This window comes from Sinohyriopsis cumingii, unplaced genomic scaffold, assembly GCF_028554795.1.
Source record: "Sinohyriopsis cumingii isolate HCF-2022 unplaced genomic scaffold, ASM2855479v2 utg000043l, whole genome shotgun sequence".
Taxonomy (NCBI): Eukaryota; Metazoa; Mollusca; class Bivalvia; order Unionida; family Unionidae; genus Sinohyriopsis; species Sinohyriopsis cumingii.
In genome coordinates, this window is record NW_028315864.1 from 405,390 (window position 1) to 432,700 (window position 27,311).

Here is a 27,311-nt window from a genome sequence, read left to right on the forward strand (position 1 = left end):
GTATGCTATCAATGGAACAGTTATAAAATTGGATGTGCTTTGAATAAGGCACTTGAAGGACTGACTAACCTTGAGTAAGCCATACATGCTGAAAATATAATAAATTAAATCTCATAATAATAAACGCATGGCCAAACCTATTCCCACTGATCCTGGTAAGTCTGATCACATTTATGGTTATAATAATTTCCATCCTTTATGGACATGAGACGTTAAAAGCAGATGTAACAGATGAACTCCCCATGGCTGAGTCTTGCTTTCAGCCATATTTAAACAAACTCGCAGAATTTCAACATACAGTAATCCGATCCTATTTTCTGCTTAGGTCTAGCAATGGTCATGAACTGACAAACGCTTGATTCACAAAGATTAAGGTTGGACTGGTAACATAATCAGCGGATTTCATGCTTTGCAGATTTCCAGTCAAATTCTACAAAACCAGTTGCTCAATACTGACCAACTACCACTTGTATCAGTGCACTTTAACCCTTTACCTCATAGAACATAGTGACAAAGTGCAGCATGCTATAAATAGAACACCTGTTACCTAGCAGACCGCATCCACATAGGCATGCCTGTGAATTGTTAAGCAATGTAGTGGTTTTACGTTTTTAACCATTTTACGTTTTAGGTAGACATCTATTATATGTGGAAAAATTCAAGAGTAAAGTCCGATTGTTATAGCTGTGTAATTATTTTTGGTTATTATGGTTGTGATTCTAATCGTGAAAACTTCGTAAGTACTGAATGAAATCCTGCCTGTGAACTGTTAAGCAGTTTAGTGTATGTTACGTTTAACAACAATTTTAACCATTTTACATTTTTGGTACATATATATTATATGTGGAAAAATTTGAGAGTAAAGTCCGATTGTTATAGCTGTGTAATTATTTTCCACAGAAGAATTTTTTTATGTGCTTCAAAATCTTGAGAGAACTCGTTCACCATCATGTCCGTGAGGCCGCGTGACCAACCATAGCTGCCATTTCCGATACTCTAAATTTACAAGGTTTTCGTGTGCGTCTATATCACTAAGTCACCTGAATTTGATAATTTATAAAAACTAATTGCTGTCTACATCAATATCAGAGACTTTACCTAATTTATTGAATCTTTTGTGGTTGTTATTCTAAGCGTGAAAACTTCGTACGTACTGAATGAAATCCGCGGCTGCCATTTTGGAGACTGGAGATTATGACCCAGTTACTTTAAATAGCAGATATCGACCAGTGCACGAATAGCGACCACGTGATCTGACGTAATTGTCATTCGCAGAAATGAATGTAGTATGTAATAGGGGGGTTTTCCCCGAAGGTGGCGCTACGAAAACTAGCTCAAAATGGCTGATGTTTACAGCAGGCGTCAAAAGGCGCTTCTATGCGAACCTTGTAGAGGCATCAAAAGGCGCTTCCATGCGAATGGAGTAGAGGCGTTCAAAGATGCTTGTATGAGGTAAAGGGTTAATAACTCTTTTCAGATGTTTTAAGGATTAAATAGCTCACTGTCTTAAATTTAACAAAACTTAGAAATATTAAAGGTCTGATTGGCTAGTGCTGCTTACGTATGAATTGTCTGCAGCTAAAATCATAGTCAGTCCAGGACCTCAGGCTGCAATAATTTTCAGGTCCTGCACACACATAAACATTGCATGCAAAAATTCAGTGATGAACGATTGGTAAATGGAAGACATGGCCATTATGATAACGAAAAACTTCACAGTCTACAATGAATGCACAATTCTCCCAGTATCCTGATTCAACAATGAAAGTAAATTTGCTCTGTCCATACCCTCAATACACACTGGATATTATTTAGTAACCTTATGGGGAGCTTGCATTTTTAAAATATCTACAAAAAGATAAATTTGTGTTTTAATCGCAAACTAGAACAGGTATATTTTCTTAATGATATCATCAGTTGGTTTGTTGCAGGACTATTTTTGCACAACAACTATTTCACTTATATTTGTTCAGAAATTGTAACAGATGACTAGACTAATAAAGGTTATTTTACCAGTTACCCATTATATGGAATATTCATATTAGCTGCAACTATATATGTAAAAAGGTAATTGTTTTTACTATAAGACTGACCTCAATACCTTAAGAGTAATCATTTTAATGTGTTTTGCTTTGTCTAACATATATATAATTACCAAATACATAGAATATGGCTGGCCAGCCTGCTCTACTGTCAGCCAGGGCTCCTGACACAGGGAGAGATATCACAGTGCCAACATAGGAACCTGAAACAATTGATATTCTGTAAACCACAAATTGATAGGAAGTATGCAATTTTCTTCAATTTAGAGAGGAAACTAAATCTGCAATAATACAATATGTCCTTGTGTGTATGTGTGATCATTTATTTGCCAAATGTATGTCATGAAAATGTCAAATTTAATGCAGTCATGAAATTTCATGTCACTTACATATTTAATCTCATTGTTATTTAAAATTTCATGATTTTATGTATACAGTCAAGTCCTGTTAATCAAATGCAATCCATAGCCATAATAAAACTGGACAAGCTATACTCTCCACCAAAGTATCTACATTTATTGTCTCTAAATGCGCTATAATTTATTGTAATTTTGCATTGCCTCTAGTTTGCTTGATGCACTCAAACCATACAAATTGAAATTATTTTGAAACTTTAATTGTTGTATTTAAGAATGATATGATAATTTTAGCCATATTTCAGCCAAGTATTTTTCCTTTCCCTTCCCCCACATCATTACAAAGTGTATGAAAATCACAGACAATTACAGTAAATTTCCATTAACGATATTGTAATAAAATAACAGATACCTGCAAACATGAGACAAGAGTGTACTGAGATATCAATCTACATTGCAATCATCTTCCTTGCAAAGGTGTTGCTAAAATCTCATTATGATTTATTCCATAGTTACCTTTGGATATTTACTTCCTGTCCTTCTAGATACATATACAGTGATTTTTTTTATTTTATAAGGTACAAATTTCTATGGATTACATGGCTGTTACATAACAACAGGGCCTGAATGTATCGCTGTACAAGATGTACCCTTGACCCTGAGGTCAACAGGTTGAGCAAGCATACCAGCATGTTGCAGATGGAAGTGTCTTCCTTTAACATTTGATTAACCTAACGTATAATGAAAATCCATCATGGGACCTACAAGCAAATAAAAAAACATGACCCAAACCTTCATGCATATTAACAAACACATTGACAACTACAGGATGTGTGCCAACATGAGAAAGGTTGCTGGTAGCTTCCCTTGGGTCAGTTTCCATGGGTTATTCTGCTAGCAGATATACTGGCCACCATGTACAGCATTTCATGTACTGAAAAATGATACTAAACCCACAACAACAACAAAATGTGTCTGTCATTGTTATGAACAAAACAATGTAAGAGGTTTAGAGAATAATTTTTTCCGTCAGTCTATAATCTGAGAATTAAAACAAATGTCATAGTTCCAAATAGATTTCAAGATAAAATTCTTATTATTAGATATTCTTGTTATCGTTGAAAACACATACTTTCTAATTAGTTCTTCAGAACTAAATACATTATAGTATACAAACATGACAGTGGCACAGTCCATAATGGAAAGCATAATAGTAAACAAAGACCATATCATAACCAAGAGCTAATTTTCTTTTCATACATTCACTAAGGTTTTTCCATAAAGGTGCGCAATATATTGTGCAGCAATAAAATTTGAATAAACTAATTCTGATTTTCAAAGAAAAGTTTATAAATTTACATAAAAGTCTCTCACCATACACAAGCAAGAGTTATACAGATATTTGACACGAGAATTAAGAAATGTGTTGTAAACTGCTGTTTAGTTATCTCACTGGTGATTACACATGTCTCTTTCCTGGGCTAACAATTTCAATATCTTCTAGAATTACATAATTCATGCAGTTTGTCATATCCATTTCTTTGTACTCTTTAAGTTTATTACTGAAAAATAATAATTTTTGGAAGAAAAAAAATGTCTAATATTGGAAGGTATACATGTTTTAGAATTAAAGCATATAATGAATATTATAAACAAATGACAAAAATAATTTTACAGAAAATGTGTTATATGCATAGCTTATTTGCTGCAATACATTTTCATCTATATTTAATCAGAGAATTTGTCCTGAAGATCAGAACATAAGGACACTATTTTCAATAGAATGTATACTAACCTGGAATTATTACAAGAACTCTGACCTTTCTGTGGATGCATATTCATCAGCTATAGAATATTTGAATCATCAGCGGACATTATTTACAGTGATGCATGTTTTTCGTTTAGGGCTTTTCATGTCAACTTGGGAGCCAAAGAAGGAATTTGCAGTGTGGAGTTAATCACCCATAGATGCAAATTTTAGTATGTTTCATTTCATATGCACTCTCTGAATGAATGGAGTACCCCAGTCTATACTTATATCTAATATGACTATCAGCTCATAGCAAATTCTAAAGCCAATGATTATTACATTGTTTCCATTGCCATATTAAATTCAGTCAAATGTGTTCACAACTATGTGATGATTTTGTGGACTTTTCAACCTGGTATTTTATAGGCCAAAAGCCCTTTGCAAGTGATAACAGTAAGGGTAACAATCAGAACTTCATGAATAGTTTGAATATATGCTCCATATGACTACTTAGTCTTTAAATATGTCAAGCCTGTGTGATCTCATTGTGATAATTTTAAATATAAATATGTCAAGCCTGTATGATTTCATTGTGATAATTTTAAATATAAATATGTCAAGTCTGTGTGATTTGATTGTGATAATTTTAAATATAAATATGTCAAGCCTGTATGATTTCATTGTGATAATTTTAAATATAAATATGTCAAGTCTGTGTGATTTGATTGTGATAATTTTAAATATAAATATGTCAAGTCTGTGTGATTTGATTGTGGTAATTTTAAATATAAATAAGTCAAGTCTGTGTGATTTGATTGTGATAATTTTAAATATAAATATGTCAAGCCTGTGTGATTTCATTGCGATAATTTTAAATATAAATATGACAAGACTGTGTGATTTCATTGCGATAATTTTAAATCTAAATATGTCAAGTCTGTGCGATTTCATTGTGATAATTTTAAATATAAATATGTCAAGTCTGTGTGATTTCATTGTGATAATTTTAAATATAAATATATCAAGCTTGTGCGATTTCATTGTGATAATTTTAAATATAAATATATCAAGCTTGTGTGATTTCATTGTGATAATTTTAAATATAAATATATCAAGCTTGTGTGATTTCATTGTGATAATTTTAAATATAAATATATCAAGCTTGTGAGATTTCATTGTGATAACAGTTCACATCGACCACATCAAGATTCTTGATATAAATATCAAAGGTGTCCTCAAAATTGAATGATTTCTCTATAAAGAACCCCCATTTCATCCCTCTCATTTTCACAGGGCTAAGTCTTCAGACAATTACCACTATTTACAAATCAATATATTTACTCTAAATTAGTTTTGGGACGTGTGCTCCTTAGTATATATTTTCAATTTTGCTACATTTCATTTTAACAATGTGCTGCTGAGTTAATGTATAATGTACACATCTGCCAAGTGTTACTCTTGTAAATTTTTTAACTTACCAGTGATCCTTTGTGCTTTCTGACAGATTTGTAAAATCACTGAATACAATGTACCTACTACCTGACCCGAGTTGAAATGAGATACAGTGCCCTTTATGTACTGGAAGTGTACATGCATTTATTGATAAAAGGTACTAGTCATCCATCTTTGGTGGGAACAAAGGCGTTTTACTTGCAATGAAAACAATACAGCCTATTAAATGTTATGGTGATTAATTTTGTATCACATATAAACCTTTTTGGGATTTAGAGTCAATGGATATAATGTTTGTGACTATTGAAGTCTGAAATATATATCAGTGGCATTAAGAATATTGTAGGTTCTTTACAATATTTCAATTTACTCTTACATTTTTCTCTGACAAAAACAATCAGCCAAATAGAGATATTTCCAAATAAATTAAAATGAGAAAAATAACATGAAAAAAGGTTAGAATGTGTCGCTTATACAACGCAAACAAACTACATGAATTTCACTCTTCTGGTCATTGGGGAATATTTTTGTTTTGATCATAAAGTGTAAGAATCATGGTGTGATATTGGCCTACAGATATTTGTCAAAGTTATCCAATTTTAAACTTATCTAATGCAGTACACACACATACATAAGGAAATTAATAAAACTAACTGTATTTTGTGCCTCATGATTTAGCACAGTTATATCTGATGCATGAAATTTTAAATAGACAATCATATAGATGTTTTGGAACCATCCTCAATGTCAGGTCCTTAATTTGTTAAACATGATCATTTCTTGAAAATGATACTTAATTTTTCTTATTTATTATTTTAAATATTTAAACAAACACATTTTTTTCATGTATGCACTGATAACTTTTTTATCTTGACCAGTTTCAAAATAGTGCTTCTCAAAACATGGTTCATAATCACAGGAACAGATCTAAAAAAACAATATATTCAAAAGGGTGAATACTGACTCACAAACACTCTTATGCTCTATGATGATGCCCATGCAGCACATTAAATGGCTTTACCTGAAAATGCAAAAGTGGCCAACTTTGTACGCTCTTGTGGGGGAGCCCATTTTGACCATATGGCATGAATTGATGGATAGGTGACACCCTGAAATAAGAAATGCATACATATAAGTTACATATTAAACAAGAAATGTTATGTTGTTACATGGAACTCTAAACATTCTTGCATAACTCCTAAAATGTATCATTCTTTTGCAAGAAATCATCTTTTGAAAGGCAATTCCCACTTATAAAAAGATAAAATTTGACACACTCTTCTATAAAGAAGTCTACATTATTTGTTATCACTGTAGAACTACATCTTTCTCCCTTTCTGTAATACAAACTCTCAACCCTGGCAGGAGCCTGGAATATTAGCTCAACACACCATGGTTCTCCATGCTAGAATTTTCCAGGGTTTTCCATGCTTTTCCTTTCTCTTTTCTATGGTTTTCCAGCCTACCCTGGAAAAATCCTGGAATATTAGTCAAAATATTCCACTGGTTTCCATGCTAGAATTTTCCATGGTCTTTCCCTGAATACCATCGAAAATTTGAAACTGGTTTAGTGTAAATGCTTTTAACATTACAGAGCTTAGAAGTACAAGGTACAACCTCTTGACACGTAAATACAGCATGCAAAGATAATGAGTTAAATCAATAACAGTTACAGTCTAAAAAAATGCATTTATTTTGAATTACTTATTTGGACATGAGCTGCTTGGTATATATTTTCAGCATTTTTTGTCTCACTTAAGAATGTGTGTCAATATTGATACATATGGTGCTGTGTATGACAAGTTCTACTGTTAAGTTTTAGATCATACCAGTGACACCTTTGTACTCAGACAGGATGTCAAACCTATACTTGGCATGAATAGAGGTGCTGTCTAACCACGAGGATGTGTTCATGCACATGCTTATATGGGGCATTCTTCTTTGGTGGGTGCCTCAGATGCAGGAGGTTGTGGGTTTGAATGCCTGCCCAGTCATACCAAAGACATAAAAATGGTACTAACAGCTGCCTTGCTGGATGCTCAGCATTAAGAGGTTAGTGTTAGGACTGGTCAGCCTGGTGTCAGGATAATGTGACTGGGTGGGACATCTTGCTACTTGTCTGTAGCATGATGCCCCAGCGCTAGACATTACTATAAACTGCCAAAGTGTGGACACTGCAGTGATAAGACTGGAAAATTGTTAAACCTACATTAAAAATAAAAATCTTTGGAGGGAATGTAGATGTTTCACAACAACATACAGTCACCTAAATTGGATAGTTAACTTTATTTTGTAGTTAATATTTTGATTCTTGGGACCTAAACTGAATGATGCCTAAATATTGTGACTGATATGTCTGCTTTTTAATTTTCACTTACTACTGTGTGGTTTTTCTCATTTACAAAAGCTTTAGCTAAGCAGACATTCAACGTGGAAAAACTTATATAACTGGCAAGAATGGGCTGATATCTCTTTCTCTCTCTCTCTCTCATATGAAACCAAATGAACATTCATTTGGAAACAAGGGTTATTGGGGGGGAGGGGGCATCAATCAATTCTGATCAGAAGGTGCAAGATCCAATATAGAACACAACTCTGCATTATTAGTTCAATAAAAAAGTTACTGACCCCTTGTAAAAATCCTGCAATGTGAGATTGGTGCATAAAATCATTAAGTGATGCACTCTCAGTACTTTAAGGTCCCTCTATTTTACTTTTTTCTAAACAGTACAGTTAACAATAGTTAAGCATCTACATAAGTGGACGACTTACTGAAATAATATGTGATTCAAGTATAAAATGTGCATGCTGCCTAGTTATGATAGTCTGGTTCCAAGATACTGCATCACTTTTATTCACTTTGATAAATTAAGAAGTCAGATTAATCCAACATGACAAGAGGAAGGAACATGTATCACTAATTGTTTTTGAAAAACTAAAGTTGTCAAGAACAGCTAGCAATCTGGTCAGGATGATAACAATGGCAACATATCATTTTCTAAACAGCCTCCCTGATACTGATTGTGATCCATTAAGTGCTGAATAATCTGAACATTCAAAATCTTCTGACAAAAATTCCAGCATGAATGAATGGCTATTAAAACTGGAATGGCAATACAGTTCTTACTCACTAGCAAGTAACATACCTAAAACATTTCAGAACGAATTATTGTGATGAATTTTTGTGTGTGTGTGTGTGTATGTGTGTGTGTGTGTGTGTGTGTGTGTGTGTATAATTTAATTTTTTTAAATGTAGCTTTAACAATTTTAGCCATTTTGCAATGGTATCTACAGTATGGCAGTTAAGAGTGATGTCAAGCACTGGGGCATCATGCCACAGACATGTAGCATCATGTCCCACCCAGTCACAATATCCTGACACCAAGCCAACCAGTCCTAATATTAATCTCTTAATGCTGATTCCCTAATGAGGTAGCTGCAATACTGTTTTTATGAGTCTTGGTATGACTTGGCTGGGGTGATGAGTTTGCAATTATTATAACAGTGACAATCGGGAAAGTGATAAAAAAATGTATCATAGAACAATCAAAATAAATCATAATCCATTGCTACGTCATCAATAAAGTTTCTTCAGTTTGATTATAAAATTGTTTAGATTTACTTCTACCCTGTGCACAAGACAATATTGAATTATGCTATGAGAGGAATATTTATCCTTTTAACTATAACTTTTCAGCTACATTTATTATTTAATCTAGATGCAACTGCTTGAAGCCATAAGAAAAAGTAGTGGCCCATGTCACATTTTTTGTGACTTCTTTCAAAGAGCTAGTTGTACCTAATGCCCACTCAGACTGAATCCTGGACATGTTCTTATTTTTGTGGGTCTAACACAATTTCTTAGAACACGATAGGCTGGCTAAACATGGTGGCTAGAATATCTGGTGAAGAAAAAACCTTGGAAAACTCCAGGAAGAATCACTGACCCTAAGGAATCTACTGTCAAGCTTTCTCATATACCCATGTTGCCCAAGCCCAAAACTCAAAACCACATGGACTGAGGTGAGATATCAATGATCTATAAAGGTTAGCACCTAAGACCACTTAACCTCCCCCCTGTCCAATATGTAAGAACAAAAGTGTGACCATGGGATATAGCACCTATGTCCCTGTCACAATTATTCACTTTCAATTTATCCAACTGGACATGCACAAATATACTGAACACATATCTTATGGAATGTATACATATAATTAAATACATTAGTTTTAATTTCGCAGTCAAGGAAGATTTTTAAAACAGCCTGGAATAAGGGTATATTTAGGTACATCTGGTGGTTTGTTTTACATTATATCTTTTTTGCCGATAATAGAATGCAAAAGAGCCAAACATCAATATTTAAAAAACTTAGACTAGTACATATCAGTTTCATACGTTATAAGGGATCTGACACTGCACTGTCAACTAGAAACATGAATTTATATTTGTGTTACATACACTCTCATATAAAGTACACTACAACTACAAAGCAATGCAAAGACCCTCATCTGTCAATAAATAAAGTGCCAGTCAATGTAATTTGTTACAACTAATCAGTAGAATATACAACAGATTCCCTGATCTGACAGTACATTATGTAATCGCAGATCAGGATCTTTGTTTTGCAGTTGGACCTAACTTGTATGCATGCATATATGGTACACCAATTCTATTGACTTTTCACTTATCCAAGCCATTGTACTGTCCTAAAGGCTTAACAATTCTTTATGTTATTATTATTTATCATCTATCTGAAACCAATTTATTTCCAAGGCAGTGTTATAATCAATGTATCATTTTACTAATGCAAGGCAAGCTTCATAAATATTTCAAATGCAGCATAAGTACAATGCACTTTCCTGCATGTTGTAAAAAAAATGACTAATGGACACAGCAAAGTGGTTCAATGATTAGTGTCCTGAACTCGGGACCAAACGGGTCCTTGTCTGAATCCTACTGCATCTCAAAACCCCATGACTCAATGTGATAAGATTTGTTTGTTATTTGTTCTGTATTCTCATGGTGATGATAATTATCTCTGCTGCCATGAGCAATACTCAAATCAACCAAACATGACATCCAATAAATCAACTTTCCTGCTTCGTATTCAGCAAAATATCTTATATAATATTGTGCCAATTATTTAGACTTTACAAGTATCTGGCAGTCCCTTTCACCCTCAATTTCTTTAAGGCTGATTGCTGATACTTCCTGAATGTTATAATGTTAGAGGGGTTAGAGCATCTGCCTTAGATGCGGGAGGTCGTGGGTTCGATCCCTGGCCAAATCATACCAAAGACTTACGAAAATGGTACTAAAAGCTACCTCGCTTAGCACTCAGCATTAAGAGGTTAGTGTTAGGACTGGTTGGCCTGGTGTCAGGATAATGTGACTGGGTGGGACATAATGTTACATGTCTGCGGCATGATGCTCCAGTGCTAGACATCACTATAAACTGTCACACTGCAGACATCGTAGTGATATGACTGAAAAATTGTTAAACCTACATTAAAAATCCAAAAACACATATATTTTGCATGAAAGCATATGAGCTACCCCGATTAAAGTTACCAACTTCTGTTTTCCTGACAAACCCCACTGTCTAAAACCCAGATCCTGAGCAAATATGGGCAAGACGAAATATGATTTGATAAAAAAATTCATGGTTTTGTCTGTTTTTTGACAACTCTGTAATATAAGAGTCATTTCAGTAAGCCTTACATTAAAATAGTAATGCTGGCATGTATTTTTCTGCTTAAAACCACTTTAAACAATTTTAAACAAACAATATGCAAGCATGTTGTGTAAAGTTAACTTTACATGTATGTTGATGTATAAACACTGCCTCAGTGCCAATATTCTCTGCAGTAATTGTCAATACATGTCTTACTAATGCAAATCCAATAAGTCAGTACATTTGTAAAATACTTAACCTAAAAGAAGACACCTTAAGTAAACTGTACACCAAAAATGTATTTTAATTTTATAATTTGTGCAAATATTCTCTTATGTCATCAAAGAAACAGTTAAAAAGGTGGTACTGCAAATAAACTTATATTTGCAAACTGGACAAATTTTCAAGGCACTCTAGAAGAAATATTTTTGATGATGGGGTTATATTTCTGTTTCCTTTTTTGTTGTTAGTTTCAAAGATACATGTGAATACAAAACAATTCAGTTAATATATGAGCTGCAAATAGTTCTTCTTAATTAACAGCAATTGTTGTGTTACCTTAATTAGCTCTAACAAAACATTAACAAGGATATACAATATGTATTATCAGGTCCACGTCAAAACAGTTCTAGCAACATGTATGTTCAGGTCCACGTCAAAACAGTTCTTAGAACATGTATTTTCCAACCCCTGTTAAAACAGGGCCTAGAACATGTATTTCGGACTCCTGTTAAAACAGGGCCTAGAACATGTAATTTCTGACTCGTGTTAATACAGTACCTAGAACATGCATCTTCTGACTCCTGTTTAAACAGGGCCTAGAACATTTATTTTCTTACTCATGTTAATACAGGACCTAGAGCATGTATTTTCTGACTCATGTCTGGGTTAGTTAGAGAATTATACAAAATAATCTCAACACTCCCCCAAGCATTAACAACATGCAATAGAAAATCATAATTTAAACTAATGTCTCAAATCAATACAAGAAATCCTTAGCCAAGTCTCTCATCACTTTAATGCAGATTAATCAGTCCTTGCTATGGATTATGTCTGCCAAAGTAATGCAAACAAGAAAGTTAAGCTGATACCATGGCATAGTTGGTTGATTCAGTAAGGGCATTTTCATTTTTTGCCATATCAAGTGATGTAAATGGGAGCTAAATGCTTTTCCCAAAGAATCAATGAGGCTGTTCAAGAAACCCTTGGATTATAGTGTGGCTCCATTATCAAAAAAATTACTTTTTAAAGTCTTTAAAGACGCATCCATTTCAAAATATAATTGACTGATTAAAGTTAAATGGTACACCAGAGTGAACTGAGCAAAAATGTACCATTATACATATAATTTGGTTGTTGTTGTTGTTGTTGTGGGGTTTAACGCCATTTTTCAGCACATGATAGGCTTTACATGGCGGCCAGTATTAATGGTGGAGGAAGAACCGTGGAAAACCCCAGAAAGAACCACTGACCCACGAGAAGCTACTGGCAAGCTTTCTCACATACCCACGTTTACCGAATCCAAGACTCGAACCCACGCAGAAAGAAATGAGATGGCAGTGATCCATAATGGAGAGCGTTTTAGACCACTCAGGGCCCCCATATAATTTGGAATAATTGTTTTAGTAGTCATCTACTTATGAACACTTTTAAAATCAAAGACTTTTGATGAGGACCACCAATAATTGCCTCATAGAATTTGACAAAATAGGACACTAAATATGTCAAATAAGGTATTCCCTCATTATAATACTGCCTCAATATAATATCTTCCTGTTATAAGACAGGTATGGTCATGGATCCCATTTTATTATGTAGCAGTGAAATTATTTGTATAAAGTATTTCAACATAAGATCATTTTGCTGTAAGGCAGTAAATGTATTATGTATTGCTTTGATGGACAGCATTATATTGAGAGAGTGCTGTATAAGACTGTCACTCGAAAGGCAGTATACTGTATGGCATCCATTTCCAGCATTACAATGAAGGAGTGCTGTATAAGACTGTCACACAATAGGCAGTATACTGTATGGCTTCCATGGAGAGCATTACAGTGAGGGAGTGATGTATAAGGCTGTCTCACTCTAAAGGAGTATAATGCATGGCTTCCATGGAGAGCATTACAGTAGGGGAGTGGTGTGTAAGACAATCTCACTTAAAGGCATAATACTGTATGGATTCCATCGACAGTGTTATGAGAGAGGTCTGTATAAAGTGGTTTTAATATAAGTTCATCAGTATAATGAGGGAGGTCTGTCCAACAATTGGCTTAATTAAAATACAGAAATACAGTTCTTTTTCAATATCTTGTCCATTCTTGATTTAAGAATGAAAAGATGGAAAATATGCTGTATTAAGCAATCTATTATATATTATTATATATATATACATGTGTGTGTGTGTGTGTGTGTATATATATATATATATATATATATATATATATATATATATACACACACACACACACACACATATACATACATGGATTCCATATGAGGGAAGGTAATTTAATGCATACAATAAATTAAAATATGCCTTCATCTGAAAAAAAAAAAAGCTTATCAAGGTCACAGTTTTGAATAAAAAATTATCAAAAAGGAAATATAATATAAATTAGGCAAGTATTAGAAATGTGTTCATCGAACACTGATGCATGAAATGACCTAAACAAAAAAACTTACCCAAGATGTGATGGACAGATGAACAGACAGAAAGGCTAACATTGTTGTGTCATGGTTTTAAAAGAATACAAGGTCAATAATAACAAAGATTTCTATAATTCAACTGGGATTTTATGGCTCGTTTAGGACTGCAGAAGACCATGTACAGTGTACCTCAAAGAATCCCTCAAACACACGTAAGGCTATCAGAAGGTAGACACTCCATCGTGCACACAGTGGAGTCAGCAGTGTGAAAACACCTGTCAGGAAAATCCCTCCACCAAATAAATACTTTCCTCCATACTTATTGGCCAGGAAACCTGAAAAAAAGTAATTACATAAAATTACAAGAATATCATGATGATGCATGATGGGACCACTAGAAATGTGTGTATTTCTGCACCAAGAAAGTGTAATGTACTCACCAAGATATATCTACAAACAAACTGTATGACTCTGCAGCCAACAGTGCACAGGAAACAGACTTAAAAGCAAACTTAACCAAATTAAAAGTTAGTGTACCGTATAATAGTCACAGTCAACAAGTTTTTATAAGAAAGAGTTTTACACCAAGTTACATTGTCAAGAAGCCAAAGTGCAGCACTGGATGGGAAACTAACTCAAATGCAAAACTTGACCAACTGTAACATTCTGTGAAGTACAGGCCCAATTTAAACTCTCTTGTTTGAAAACTATTTCATTCCTCAAGATCCTAGCACACACAAAATTATATGAGCCTGCAGTCAATGAGCATGAGCAGATATCTACATGTAAATTCAAACTTAACTGAGGTACAATGCATTGATGGGCAGACTGAAGATGCTTCCAAATTCATAGCTGGGCATAAAAAGTCATAATGTGCAAGTCTCAGCGATGTAAATTCAATACTTCTGTATCATAACGAGTATATTTCAGCTTGTAACAAAATTTTATTTCAGAAAAATAACCCATACATTTTCAATTGTCTACTGTAAAATGTGTGCAAAGGTCTAATTTATGCACTTGAGTCAAGTAAAATATACTTTATAGTCATTATATTCAAACTCCTGACCTAAATCCTGAATTGTCACATTTGTTTAAGTTTCTGCTACTCTATCAAAAACAAGTGAAATTCCTCATCAGGCTTGAGGCATTCTCAGAGGTGCTTCTCCCTGAACAAGTCAATTTTTGCTCCTTTGAGAGAGATTAACAACTGTTAACATCCAGCTATAATTTACCGCTAGCATAAGCAGAAAATAAACATTCTGGACTGTGACCCACTTTTCCATTTCTTTCACAAATGTATATGAGTATTTCTTTGACCATTCTTTTTCAGCATTGTTTGTCTGGCAGGTTGTCAGATCAAATGCTGATGGGAACTTTATTTTGCAGATATGCCATTATGTGGATCAACCATTTCTTGTTTTTCTCATTCTTTATGACTAGTTGTCTGCAGACAATTGAATATTCTAATTCTCATTGTCTGATGATGTTCCCAAACTGAGCAAAGATTCTGATCGCACCGTGGACATCCACAGATGATACACCCAACAGTATATAGTTGGCAACAACGGCACATCAGTCCAGGAGAAACTGGATGTGCCACAGTATTTTTCATTTTATAATCCTCGCATTCTTAGATCTGCTCCAGATATTTGCAGTGATTCCAGACCATATACAATCAATATGTTTTGAGATGACAGGGTTTGCTCCATTCTTCCTATGTGGGTATGCATGCATGATGGTATACATGGGTCTTTTCCCACTCTCTATTCTCTCTTTCATGTCAGCTTTCATGCTGGGATATTGCAGATACAAAGATTTATTGCTGTTTCTGACTTTTAGACTAGTGTATTTAATTGTTTCCTGACTGGCACTTTGCATCTGTTCAGACCAATGAATATCACTATCACTATACTGCTCCTTAATCAGCACTGATGATGCTATGTTGTTTTTCACGTGAAGATTACAAAGTCAATCGATATGACTGGTGATCACCACATACGTTTTACTACATGATGCTCCCATACTGTGAGACCTAAACGGTATGAAAAAGATAACTGCTGACGCTCTTGTATACAGTGGGAGATAATATTTACTCTTGCTTGATGCCTTGGCCAATATTGAACGATTTATTGTTTTACACTTTCAACTTTCAGATGGAGGTCATCTGTACATCTTTTGTGAAGATGCTATATATTCCCTTTATTTATGCTGATAAAGCTGTTTCTGAAATCCTTCAAGCCTGGAGCATCAATAGCATTTAGGCACCAAGGCCAGCTGAAGCAAGTGTGTTGATGGCATCTTTCACACTTATAATTGCTTCCATAACTAGAATTGATGCATAGTTGTCTTAATCATTGCTGTTGGATGGTTAGTATTTTGATTTCCTTACCTAGACCTAAAATAGTAATGGCATGTACTCTATTTGCTGGCCTTTTTTTGTTTTCATTTAGTAGCTGGGGTCACTAGATGTTAACTTTATGTAGTTCTCATCAAAATGGTTCTTGCTACCGAGTGTTTCTATCCATTCAAAATGACATTTAAAAAAAAAAATTGGTGTCGACTACTTCAAAGCAGTACCTCAGTTATGAACTACCAAAAGTGGTTCTTTATAGATGACAAGTAAAGGTCAAGTTCTGTACTCTCTATACTGGCAAAACAATTCAATCACATGCTTTATACACATTCTGACTTGTTTTTATCAACATATAACGTGTTATAAACATAATCAACCATGCTGAAGGAAATGCAACTCCTTCCACGTAACTTTAACAAACATGACTAATTATTGGTATCTGGAAAAGTAATATTTTATTAAAGTGAAAAATGTATGGCTGTTCAAGTAAATGTTATTTTTTATTTTGCTCATATTTAAACATGAGATTTTAAAACATTTGCTTTAATATTGTTTCGATTCATCAGTTCCAAGCTAGTGCAAGAGTTTCTCAAGGGCCAATTTTACAACCACTATTCTTTTAACTCTCGAAGTATTCCAATGTAGTTTCATGGTAAATTACAGATAATTTTTTTAAAAAAACTCTAATAATACTGCATGGGTTCCAATGGATCTCTAACAATCAATGCATGAATGTGTCTTCGACACTAAGTTCTTGTATCCATGACTTCAGAGTTCAAAGTAACAGTACACTTGTGGCTGACACTAAGTGATGAGAACTTAATACCTGCTGAACCTAGCACTAAACAGCTCATATATAAATACCCAGCATATTCATATAAAACTCCTTCAATAATCTTTTACAGAATTAAATTTCAACTTTGCAAGACTGTGCCATTGGCTCTTTTGAGAAACATGCAGAAAATTTATTATCAACACTAAACAGATTAAACAGACCTATGGGGATGTCCCAAAACAAGCAAATCTAACACAAACTATAACCAGCTCTAATATATGGACCATGATTCATTAAAAAGGAACTTTATAGATATCTTTATTTTCTTAAATTGTCAGTTTCATAAAATTTTCAACTAATAAAGTTGATAAAAAAATGCAACGCCTACAACATATTTGAAACAATTTGAGCAACAGTACAATTATATTATACTATTCTCTGTGTTTAAGAGCCTTCGATGTAGGCGATAGCAAGGCATGGCTCAGTCTGAAGATTAATGACAAAATGGTCTTAATGACATGAACCTGAGATAAATGTATCCAATCTTTAACTTAAGATTCTATGCTCTTAAACTAAGTAACAGAAAAAAGTGAAAACCAACAAGTTTTGTACAATTCAACAAATAATTTGTTTCACCAGAATGCAAAGTACAAAATTAAAAAATAACTTAAGTAATGTGAATTAAGTCCTAAATAGTCCTAAAAGTTCTATCACAAGTACAAACATAACAGCTAGAGTATTCCAACTGAGATCCAGTAATTTTCTGAATGATGTCCAAGCTATTGTGTTGATGAAGTTTGATGTGCTAAGTCACAATGATATAATCCAAAATATCTTTAAATAAATTCATAGTAATTCCAAAATAGTTACTTATTCTTAAAGTTTACATGCACCCTATAATAATTCCAATATATAAATGAAATAAATAAATCATCTCAAATTATAACTGAACACAGCTAAAGATGATTCTACTAAGACAAATATTTAAGAATGGGATAATTAATTATGTTACTCACTACCTTATATAACAAAATAAGATACAATTTTCGAACAAGGATGAAGGTCAAATAGTCAGATAATTCCAACTTGTCAACAAGATCAGGTTCTTTAGCAGCCAACCAATCAGAAATAAGGTGGGCCAGAATTTCCATGGGGGAAACCACTGACCTGAACTCAATCCCATAAAATTCATCAACAATATCACTTCAACACTTTCACAGTCAAAAGGCCATGTATAAACATGTTTACAAAACAAAATGACTTTATCTTAATATACAAACCCACAATGGACAAAATTAGCTATTTAATATGTTTTATTAAAAAAGCCTTACAATCTATAATCATAAAAATGAACACACAATTTGAACACACATAACAAACTTAATGTGAAAAAAACATTATTTTCTTACTGTGGTCAAAACATGGATATTATTTCTGATCTTCAGATCCCAGACTTTTCAGGTTTCTTGCAAGCCATGCACAAACTTTGGCCCAAGATATTACTCAAGAAAAAAAAAAGGAATCCTTCAAAACCCAATTTTTGTGTGGCAACAATGACACCAACCATTGATCTTTTGAAGACAAAATATATAGTCCACCACAAATTTTGGTCAAGAAACATGGTCTAGTAATAATTTTTATGCAAAATCATTTTACTTCTTGAAGTTACATTGATTATACTTTTAACCTTTTGTCTTCAAAATTAACAGGCTTTCTTTCTTACTCTATATGTTAGTCATCTACAAATTTCAGTGAACATAAATGAATGAAAATTAAATTTTTTGTGCATAAACAGTTTCAGTGATGCTGACATTTCATGTTTTAATCCAAAATCAATAGGCTTTTTCCTTATCCCACCTGCAAAAAATCCAAAACGTTTAATCCAGGTCTTTGAGGTAAAATTAATTTAACCAATTGGACATCATAAAAAAGTTTTTGTTTTTTTTAAAGTTAAAGTACAATGTTTATTTGAACAGGCAAAATGGCGATAACAAGATGTTCATTGTTACAGCCATATTAAATGTCTAAGTGACATTGTTTCAGTTAGGACCAACTAAATATCATAAGAATTCTTTCAGTAACAACGACATTTTGATATCACCATTGGGGCAAGAGAAGTAATAGTAAATATGTTTTCAACATTATCACTGTGGTGGCCATAATGAAAATCTGAGGAGCACTATTTTCATATAGTTCCAGCTAGACAATATAAGAAGTCTTCTAGTTAAAATCCCATGTCATTATTATCTTTACTTCAGGACAACCAGAGGTAAGATTTCTAAGATGGCTTGTGTGGTAGCCATCTTGGACATCCAAGCTGCAGACCAACAAGACACTGGAACAAGACTTCTATATGAGATATCAGATCAGTACCATTTTTATTTAGTACCAACTAGATATCATAAAAAGTCTTCTGATGACACCCCAATTGTCAATATGACTTTCCTTTTAGGAAAAGTAGCAATAACTAGATCTTTAAGATGGCTGCTGTAGTGACCATATTGGATGTAGATTGGCACTGTTTTCATTTAGGGTCAACTAGACATCATATGAAGTCTGTTAGTGAAAACCCTATCTTGATATGACAATCAGTTCAGGAGGTCTAATGACAACAAAATTTTCAAGCAGTACCATTTTCATTTATGACCAACTATACCATGGATTGAATGTTTCATGGCAAATATCAGAGTAGTTCAGGAGTAGTGATAACAAATTTGTGCAAACAGGTGAACAGAAAACAAATGATGTAAAACATACATCCCATAAAGGACACATGGTACTAATGGTATGGAAAAATGGGAACCAGCCTGGAAATGGGTGAACCTAAAATAGAATATATCTGGGTTTGGCTGACTAGGATTGGTTAATAATATAAGTTATGTTTTAGGAAAAAGAATCTGTTGAGAGCTCATCCTAGTTGTAAATGAAAAAAAAGAGACATTGTTTTATTGATGGAATTTCAGTCCTTTAACAGTCATGAGTTTGGAACACTCATTACTAAAATTAGCACCTGACTCTCTGATGCGGAATTAAGAAAGCACATGTTTCAAACACATGCAGGTCCAGAAAATGCCGCGTCTCAATGATTATCCTTTCCTCTACACAGAACATGACATCCAGGTTTCATCTATACTGATAACTATAGGTTTGATCATGAGCACTCAAAAGTTTTAAGTTACTGAATTTCTAATACCATGGTATTTGCATAGGTTTGCAAGTGCAATTTACTTTACTATAAATGCAATCACATGGTTCTATTTATGGATAACAGGCAAAATTAATACATTTTGTAAACCACAGAGTGACTTTAGGTAGGATATTAAATGCATATTCAGATATATCAACTGTTGCCAAGAAGGGGGAAGGGGAAACAGTGTATAGAGTTGACTATGTTAGGTGGAGTGTTTAGCACTTTGGTTTATATCTAAGTGAAGCATATATAAAATTTATACAATTTAACATTTATAGAGTAATTACAGTAAACAATACGATATTTCCTAGTTGTGTTTTGAAACATAATGATTCAGATATGATCACTGAGCTCTTTCCACCATGCTTAATGGTGAAGACCTCTCATGACTTTGCATTCCTCTAATTTCTTTCAGTGAGTGTTTTGAAAGTTCATATTTTGCATTTTAAAGGACTTTCGTCTACTTTAATTTAGTTTTAAAATATGTCTTGGGGGGGGGTAATTTTAGGTAATTTTTGTCATTTAAATCTCTTTTTCTGTAATAACACATGTACATATAGATGGTCACCTTGACCATTTACTCATTAATTACATAATATGACAAGGCTGGTAATATATTTCAGCATTTAATTGAAAAGCAATAAATGGTGATATTAAAAAAGATGATTCTTATAAGACAGCTTTAGTTTAATATTTTTTCTTACTTTCTTAAATAAAGATCAAGTATTTAAATGTTGCCTGAAATGCACTATTGATCTTTAGGTGAAGACGAACATGTAATATAATGTAATATTCACAAATGTAATCTTTGACAAACAGGACTATGTACATTGCTTACTTATGTATTGAACTACTTAGGGCTTTCAACAAAATCAAGGGTGGATATAGGACACATGGTTGTTGTTGTTGTTGTTTTTGTGGGGTTTAATGCCATTTTTCAGCACACGATAGGCTATACATGGCGGCCAGTATTAATGGTGGAGGAAGAACCCGGGGAAAACCCAGTAAAGAACCACTGACCCACGAGAAGCTACTGGCAAGCTTTCTCACATACCCACGTTGGCCAAATCGGAGACTCAAACCCACGCAGACAGAGGTGAGATGGCAGTGATTCGTAATGGAAAGTGCTTTAGACCACTCGGCCACTCAAGGCCCCAGGACACACAGTACTAATGGTATGGAAAAATGGGAACCAGCCTGGAAATGGTGAACCTAAAATAGAGTATTTATGGGTTTGGGCTGACCATGATTGGTTAATAATGTAAGTTATTTTGTAGGAAAAAGAATCTTTTGAGAGCTCATTCTAGTTGTAAGTGAGCAAAAAAAAGAGACATTGTTTTATTGATGGAATTTCAGTCCTTTAACAGTCTTGAGTTTGGAACACTCATGACTAAAATTAGCACCTGACTCTTTGGTGCAGAATTGAAAGCACATGTTTCAAACACATGCAGGTCAAGAAAATGCCGCGGCTCATATCCTTTCCTCTACACAGAAGCTGACATCCATGTTTCATCTATACTGATAAATATATGTATGATCATGAGCACTCAAAAATTTTAAGTTATTGAATTTCTAATATCATGGTGTTTGCATAGGTTTACTATGGGAACTGAATTAGTACCGTGAGTCCTTATAATAGACAGACACAACAATACAGTGTCTCCACAAAAATTGTCCATGACCAGTAGAACCACTGAATTTAACCTGGAAATTATAGACCAACAATGAATGATTACTCAGGTCCACAGACTAGACTATTAATATTATTGCAACTACACAATCCAAGTAGTTAAACAGGTCATGTGGTATGGTCTATTGGAGTGCAATATTGTTCAATACACCATCCCGGAATGAGATCATATTCAGGACTAAAGCAGGTATTGAGCCTTCATTAATTCTTGAATAACAGACTGATGTTTTTGATGGCTTGCATGATCAACAGCCCAACAGCGAACATCAGCATCAAGTGCTGAGTCAGGAATATAAACCATTCAGATGAGTCATCTGTGCATGACTGTCTCTTGGCTGCCGACATCCAGGTCAAAATTATAACAAAATCTGTACATGTTAATGGTGGAGGGTATAGTAAGATCTAGTATAGATTCATTTCAAATACTTTTCAGAATAGTTGCATCAATAAGGATTAACTTTTAATTAGTCACGCTGGCTTTCTTGCTTGTTTATTTAAGACTAACCTTTAGCTATTGTGCAGTTTGGCCACAGCTGACCAGAATATGAAAATAGGACACATCCTGGGGGGAAATAAGGTGCATCACAGGGAGAAACTGCGTGTCCTTTGCGAATTTCATGCATATTGGACCTGGAAGATCGGTCAATATTTAGTGAAAACAAGGCTTTAAAATGCCACAAAACAAACTCCTGATTTTCGGTCCCAATCTCCATATACTTTTTTTCAGTCTCCCTACTTGGCTTTTGAGAAGTTGACAGGTATTCCTTACAACCCATTTTACAAAACTACGGTAATCTTGCTAATATTATGGAATGAAAGGCAATTGCACATCAATGTAATGATATAGTTGCCGGTCAAAATTTCCTCTTACATAAGCCAATTTCTGGGTTTTAATGATTGACTGGCCTATATTGCTGTCGGAAAACAAAAGACAAATCCGCCAACTATCAACAAAGGAGATGCCGAAACATCAAGCTTTCCATTGTGTAGAAAGTTATGATGTTGTTCAGCCAAAACACAAAACTAAAATAGATTCATGATGATCTTAGTTGATCTATAATGAGCATTTTAGCCTTTATTATTACCACTCTTCGTGGAAATGTAAGTTATGCTGGTTATGTGCCTTATACAATTAAACATGCATACCTTTTCATAAATATTACCTCAGCTTGTAGGATCGCTTAAATCATTGAAAATAAGTAATTTGTGAGCGCGTGATTCAACATAAATGAAACAGCTATTAAAGACTAGCTGAAATGTTATCTGAAAGAATGCAATTTGGTCGAAACAATGAATAAAATAAAATCTGCATCTATGTTTGGGAATAAGTAAGGATTTAAGTGATGCTATGCATGCTTTGCACTTTGTAAGTACTGTACATTATAGTTGAGCCTGGTCTCCCAGGTAAACTCAACTGGCCAGCGAATTATGAAGTCTGTACATTGTATTTACCTTTATTTAATTTCGTGTTGGAGAAATCAGAATATATGCACACGCAAAATAATAACAAAATCAATCATAGTACTTTATAACAGTTTAATAAGTGTCAGGACATCGAACATGATTTTTGTACGTGCATATGTCTAATAATAGGACATGGAAAAAGAATGTTTTTTTGAGTCTCAAGATTTAAAGCCATTACAGTAGCCAACAAAAAGACTTAAAAACTTTCAAGTTTAGACACTGGCCCATCGATAAGCCATTAACCCCCCTTTTTCCAATATCAGCAATATTTAAATAAGTTTTGTTGATGAAATAAGAAAACAATATTGACTAAATTACGTCAAGGTTAGACTATTATCATACTATGGTGAAGCTTCCTTAGCATGCACTTTCATAAGCACACATATGTTTAATAATTATATTACCTGCAACTCCCCCCCCCCCACCAATAGTTTGCTATTTTATAGTTTTGGTTTGGTGCATTAAAGCACAGCTAGACAGGTAGGTTATTTAATGCCAAGGCAATTAGAGTAAAGTACATCACAGTTAAGCTGACCCTGTCTTTCCAATGGTAGGATCTGAACCCACATCCTTTTGGTTGCAAAAATCTAGTACGTTAACCACTGAGCCACCATGGCTTAACACCTTCCTGTAAACATTACCACCAGTCATCATTTATTATTATATACCAGATCTTGTGTCTGTTAAAAATAATTACAAAGTATACATTAATATCTTTGTGTGAAATGATGAATTAAACCCTAATAAAAAAAGTTCTCTGTAAACGTAACAATATTTACATATTGTTTAGATAAAATCTTCATACATGAACAAAAGCCAGCAGCATAATGGTAAGTTTACAATTCAGCAACTGAGTTAATTTACACCCCGCTTCCAAATAAGTAGATCAACAGTGACCTCTCATAAATACAATGTTTATTAATTATATTAATTGTTGTACTTTTATTCTGCTATTATTTTTAGTATAAGTATCATTTTCAGATTCTTTATCCAACATATGTATATAGTTCAGAGTTACTTGTACATAACTCTATTGATAATGGCAGTTTCAGCTGAATTGGATCATAGACAATTTTTATTTAGAGTTGGAATTGCATTACATCAAGAGAAACCTTAGTTCACTGGAGCAATCTTACTGACTGACATAAATACCCAAACTGTAAGTTGCCAATCACACAGCTTACATAATGCCCAAACTGCAGGCTGCTGAATCAAACAACTTATAACAGCTTAAATAAAGCCCAAACTGTCAGTTTCTGAATCAACCAGATTATGTATGGCACCAACTGTCAGTTTCTGAATCAACCAGATTATATATGGCACCAACCGTCAGTTTTTGAATCAACTGGATTATATATGGCATCAACTGTCAATTTTTGAATCAACTGGATTATATATGGCACCAACGGTTAGTTTTTGAATCAACCAGATTATATATGGCACCAACTGTCAGTTGCTAAATCAAACAGTTCATTGCTCACAGAATAATAAATTGTGTATGCTACAGTAAAATGTAATATTTTAAACACAATGACCAACTCCTAAAAGTGTGCTTATACTAACTAAGCTACATGTTTGAAGAAACACTGATGTGGAATGTAAAATGGTTCATTTCTGGCATCACTGGTATGCATACATTCCACACAATTTGTTTGTACATTAATAAAAATGGTAAAACTGACCAAAGACATTTTTAAAACTTGCAATCTGCATCAGTGCACCTCAGAAGTGTTCACATATGCTTGTGTCTCACATGCATTTGAATGCTTGTCAATGTAACAATTGTATCTACTGTCAGCATAATTCTTGCATCAGACCTCAGTATAACCCTTGCATATGATGTCAGTATAACCCTTGAATCTGATGTCAGTGTAACCCTTGCATATGATGTCAGTATAACCCTTGCATATGATGTCAGTATAACCCTTGCATATGATGTCAGTATAACCCTTGCATATGATGTCAGTATAACTCTTGAATCTGATGTCAGTGTAACCCTTGCATATGATGTCAGTATAACCCTTGCATATGATGTCAGTATAACTCTTGAATCTGATGTCAGTGTAACCCTTGTATCTGATGTCACTATAACCCGTGTATCTGATGTCAGCATAAACCTTGTACCTAACGTCACTATAACCCTTGTACCTGATGTCACTTATAACCCTTGCACCTATTTTTCCTGACTTATATCATTGATTTTGGTTCCGTAGTAAACATGTTTATCTCAATCTGAGACTAGTACTTCGAAAATTCCCCATGAAATGCTAGGTCTATCTGTTGTTTACAACATTTTATATTATAGTTTTAGTAACAGACTTGTAATTATAACTAATATCTTTTCTTGTAAAGATTTAGAGCATTCTAGAAGGAAAATTTCCATTAGGTAACCATTTTTTTTTTTTGAAAATGCTAATTGTGACCCAAGGTTGGGTAGAGGACTAAATCATCTTATTTTTCTAGAAATCAATCATTCATGCTTTAAGATCTTAGCATAATCAATTGTAACATTGTTTTGTCCAGTAATTCATTTGGGCTGGAATTTATTAATTCAAATTATTTATTCATTGGAAATACAAAGTGCTCTTTAAAAATAACATTCCTGGAAATTTACTTGAATTGATAGTGAAATTTCAAATAAGGAAATTTTTTTGTATTATATTGTTTTGATCCAATGAAAGACATGGCACATCAACACTATATGGGCCACTATAGGCTCCTCAACACTTCCAGCATTAGATTTAATTTGGATTTCTATCAAAGTTTATTCAGAACTTTAGTCATTAGGGTATGTGTCTGTAATTTCTAGGATTATTTGGGATTTTTAATTTGCAATACTAAAAGTTCTTTTTTTCGTTATGTTTTCACTTTGTATATAAGGGAAATAAATTATTTGTTGAATTTTACAAAGCATACTGATGCATATATTGTATGATATAATAATTTGGATTGAATATCACACAGACATAACTTAAAACTTTGAGTTGTCCTGAAAGCATTTCGTAAATATCACATTACCAGTATATCAATGATGACTGAAATATCTCCATTTGTAAATGCCAAGATCAGTTAGCTATAATTTTGCATGCTGCAATTACAATACTTTCACAAATACAGTCTATTGGCTGTCTCTCAGAGACTAGGAAAATAGCATAAAATTGCAAATGTAATAGCTTCTGGTCATGAAATTTGTGCTCTGTCTGGGGTAAATCTGATGCTTTCTGACAGTGCCTGACTAGCACTAATATAAACAATTAATATAATCTGTACAGGATCCTATGCTGAAAACTACATGTACACAGACTCAACAGTTTTAAGCAACAGGGAGCTTGCCATTTGACTTTCCTTAGTCTATGTCTATCTCATCCACAAAGTTTGGTCAGATCTGTGATGTAGGACTAGTATCAATGTGCAGAACCATTATTCTTCCTTCTGTCACAATGACCTAGGCTTTGACCCAAAAGTAGATAAGTTACTTCCTTATTACACAAGCAAGCCATCCACAAATTTTTTTAACTTTACATGATGGGGCACCCAGATGTAATTGTTATCAGACGGATGGACAACATCATATATAGTATACTATATTTTGTCTTATAGCAAGTGTAAAATAACTGAAAAGAAAATTATACAGCTTTCTACTAGCTACAAGCTTAGAATGGAAAGAAAATTAAAATTAAAATTGTTCATTCCCATTAACCTATTTGTGAGTTTATCAAGTTAAACCTCCAATTCTAACATGTATACAAATAAGTATGTAAATTTTACATGAGTAAATTCCTGAAATCATTGTGTCATTACTCTCCCTTTGCCAGAAAAATAATTTTTTTGTCATTTTGTTTAAAGATTTTTTTTAAATATATCCAAATGTGGATAATAATCTTGTGTTGAAGGATTTGAGAAACTCGTTGGTGCTTT

At 33.7% G+C, this 27,311-nt stretch overlaps 1 protein-coding gene across 1 annotated transcript in view; it reads right to left on the reverse strand.

The window, feature by feature from the left end:
- The window catches only part of LOC149774984 (sialin-like), a 142,979-nt gene that overhangs the window by 20,323 nt on the left and 95,345 nt on the right, over positions 1 to 27,311 (reverse strand). Inside the window, exons 5-7 of the mRNA XM_089944572.1 lie at positions 14,111 to 14,256; positions 6,622 to 6,709; positions 2,156 to 2,245 (exon numbers count right to left, since the gene is read on the reverse strand). Of these exons, the coding sequence (XP_089800698.1) occupies positions 2,156 to 2,245; positions 6,622 to 6,709; positions 14,111 to 14,256 (324 nt within the window). The remainder of the gene's footprint in view (positions 1 to 2,155; positions 2,246 to 6,621; positions 6,710 to 14,110; positions 14,257 to 27,311) is intronic.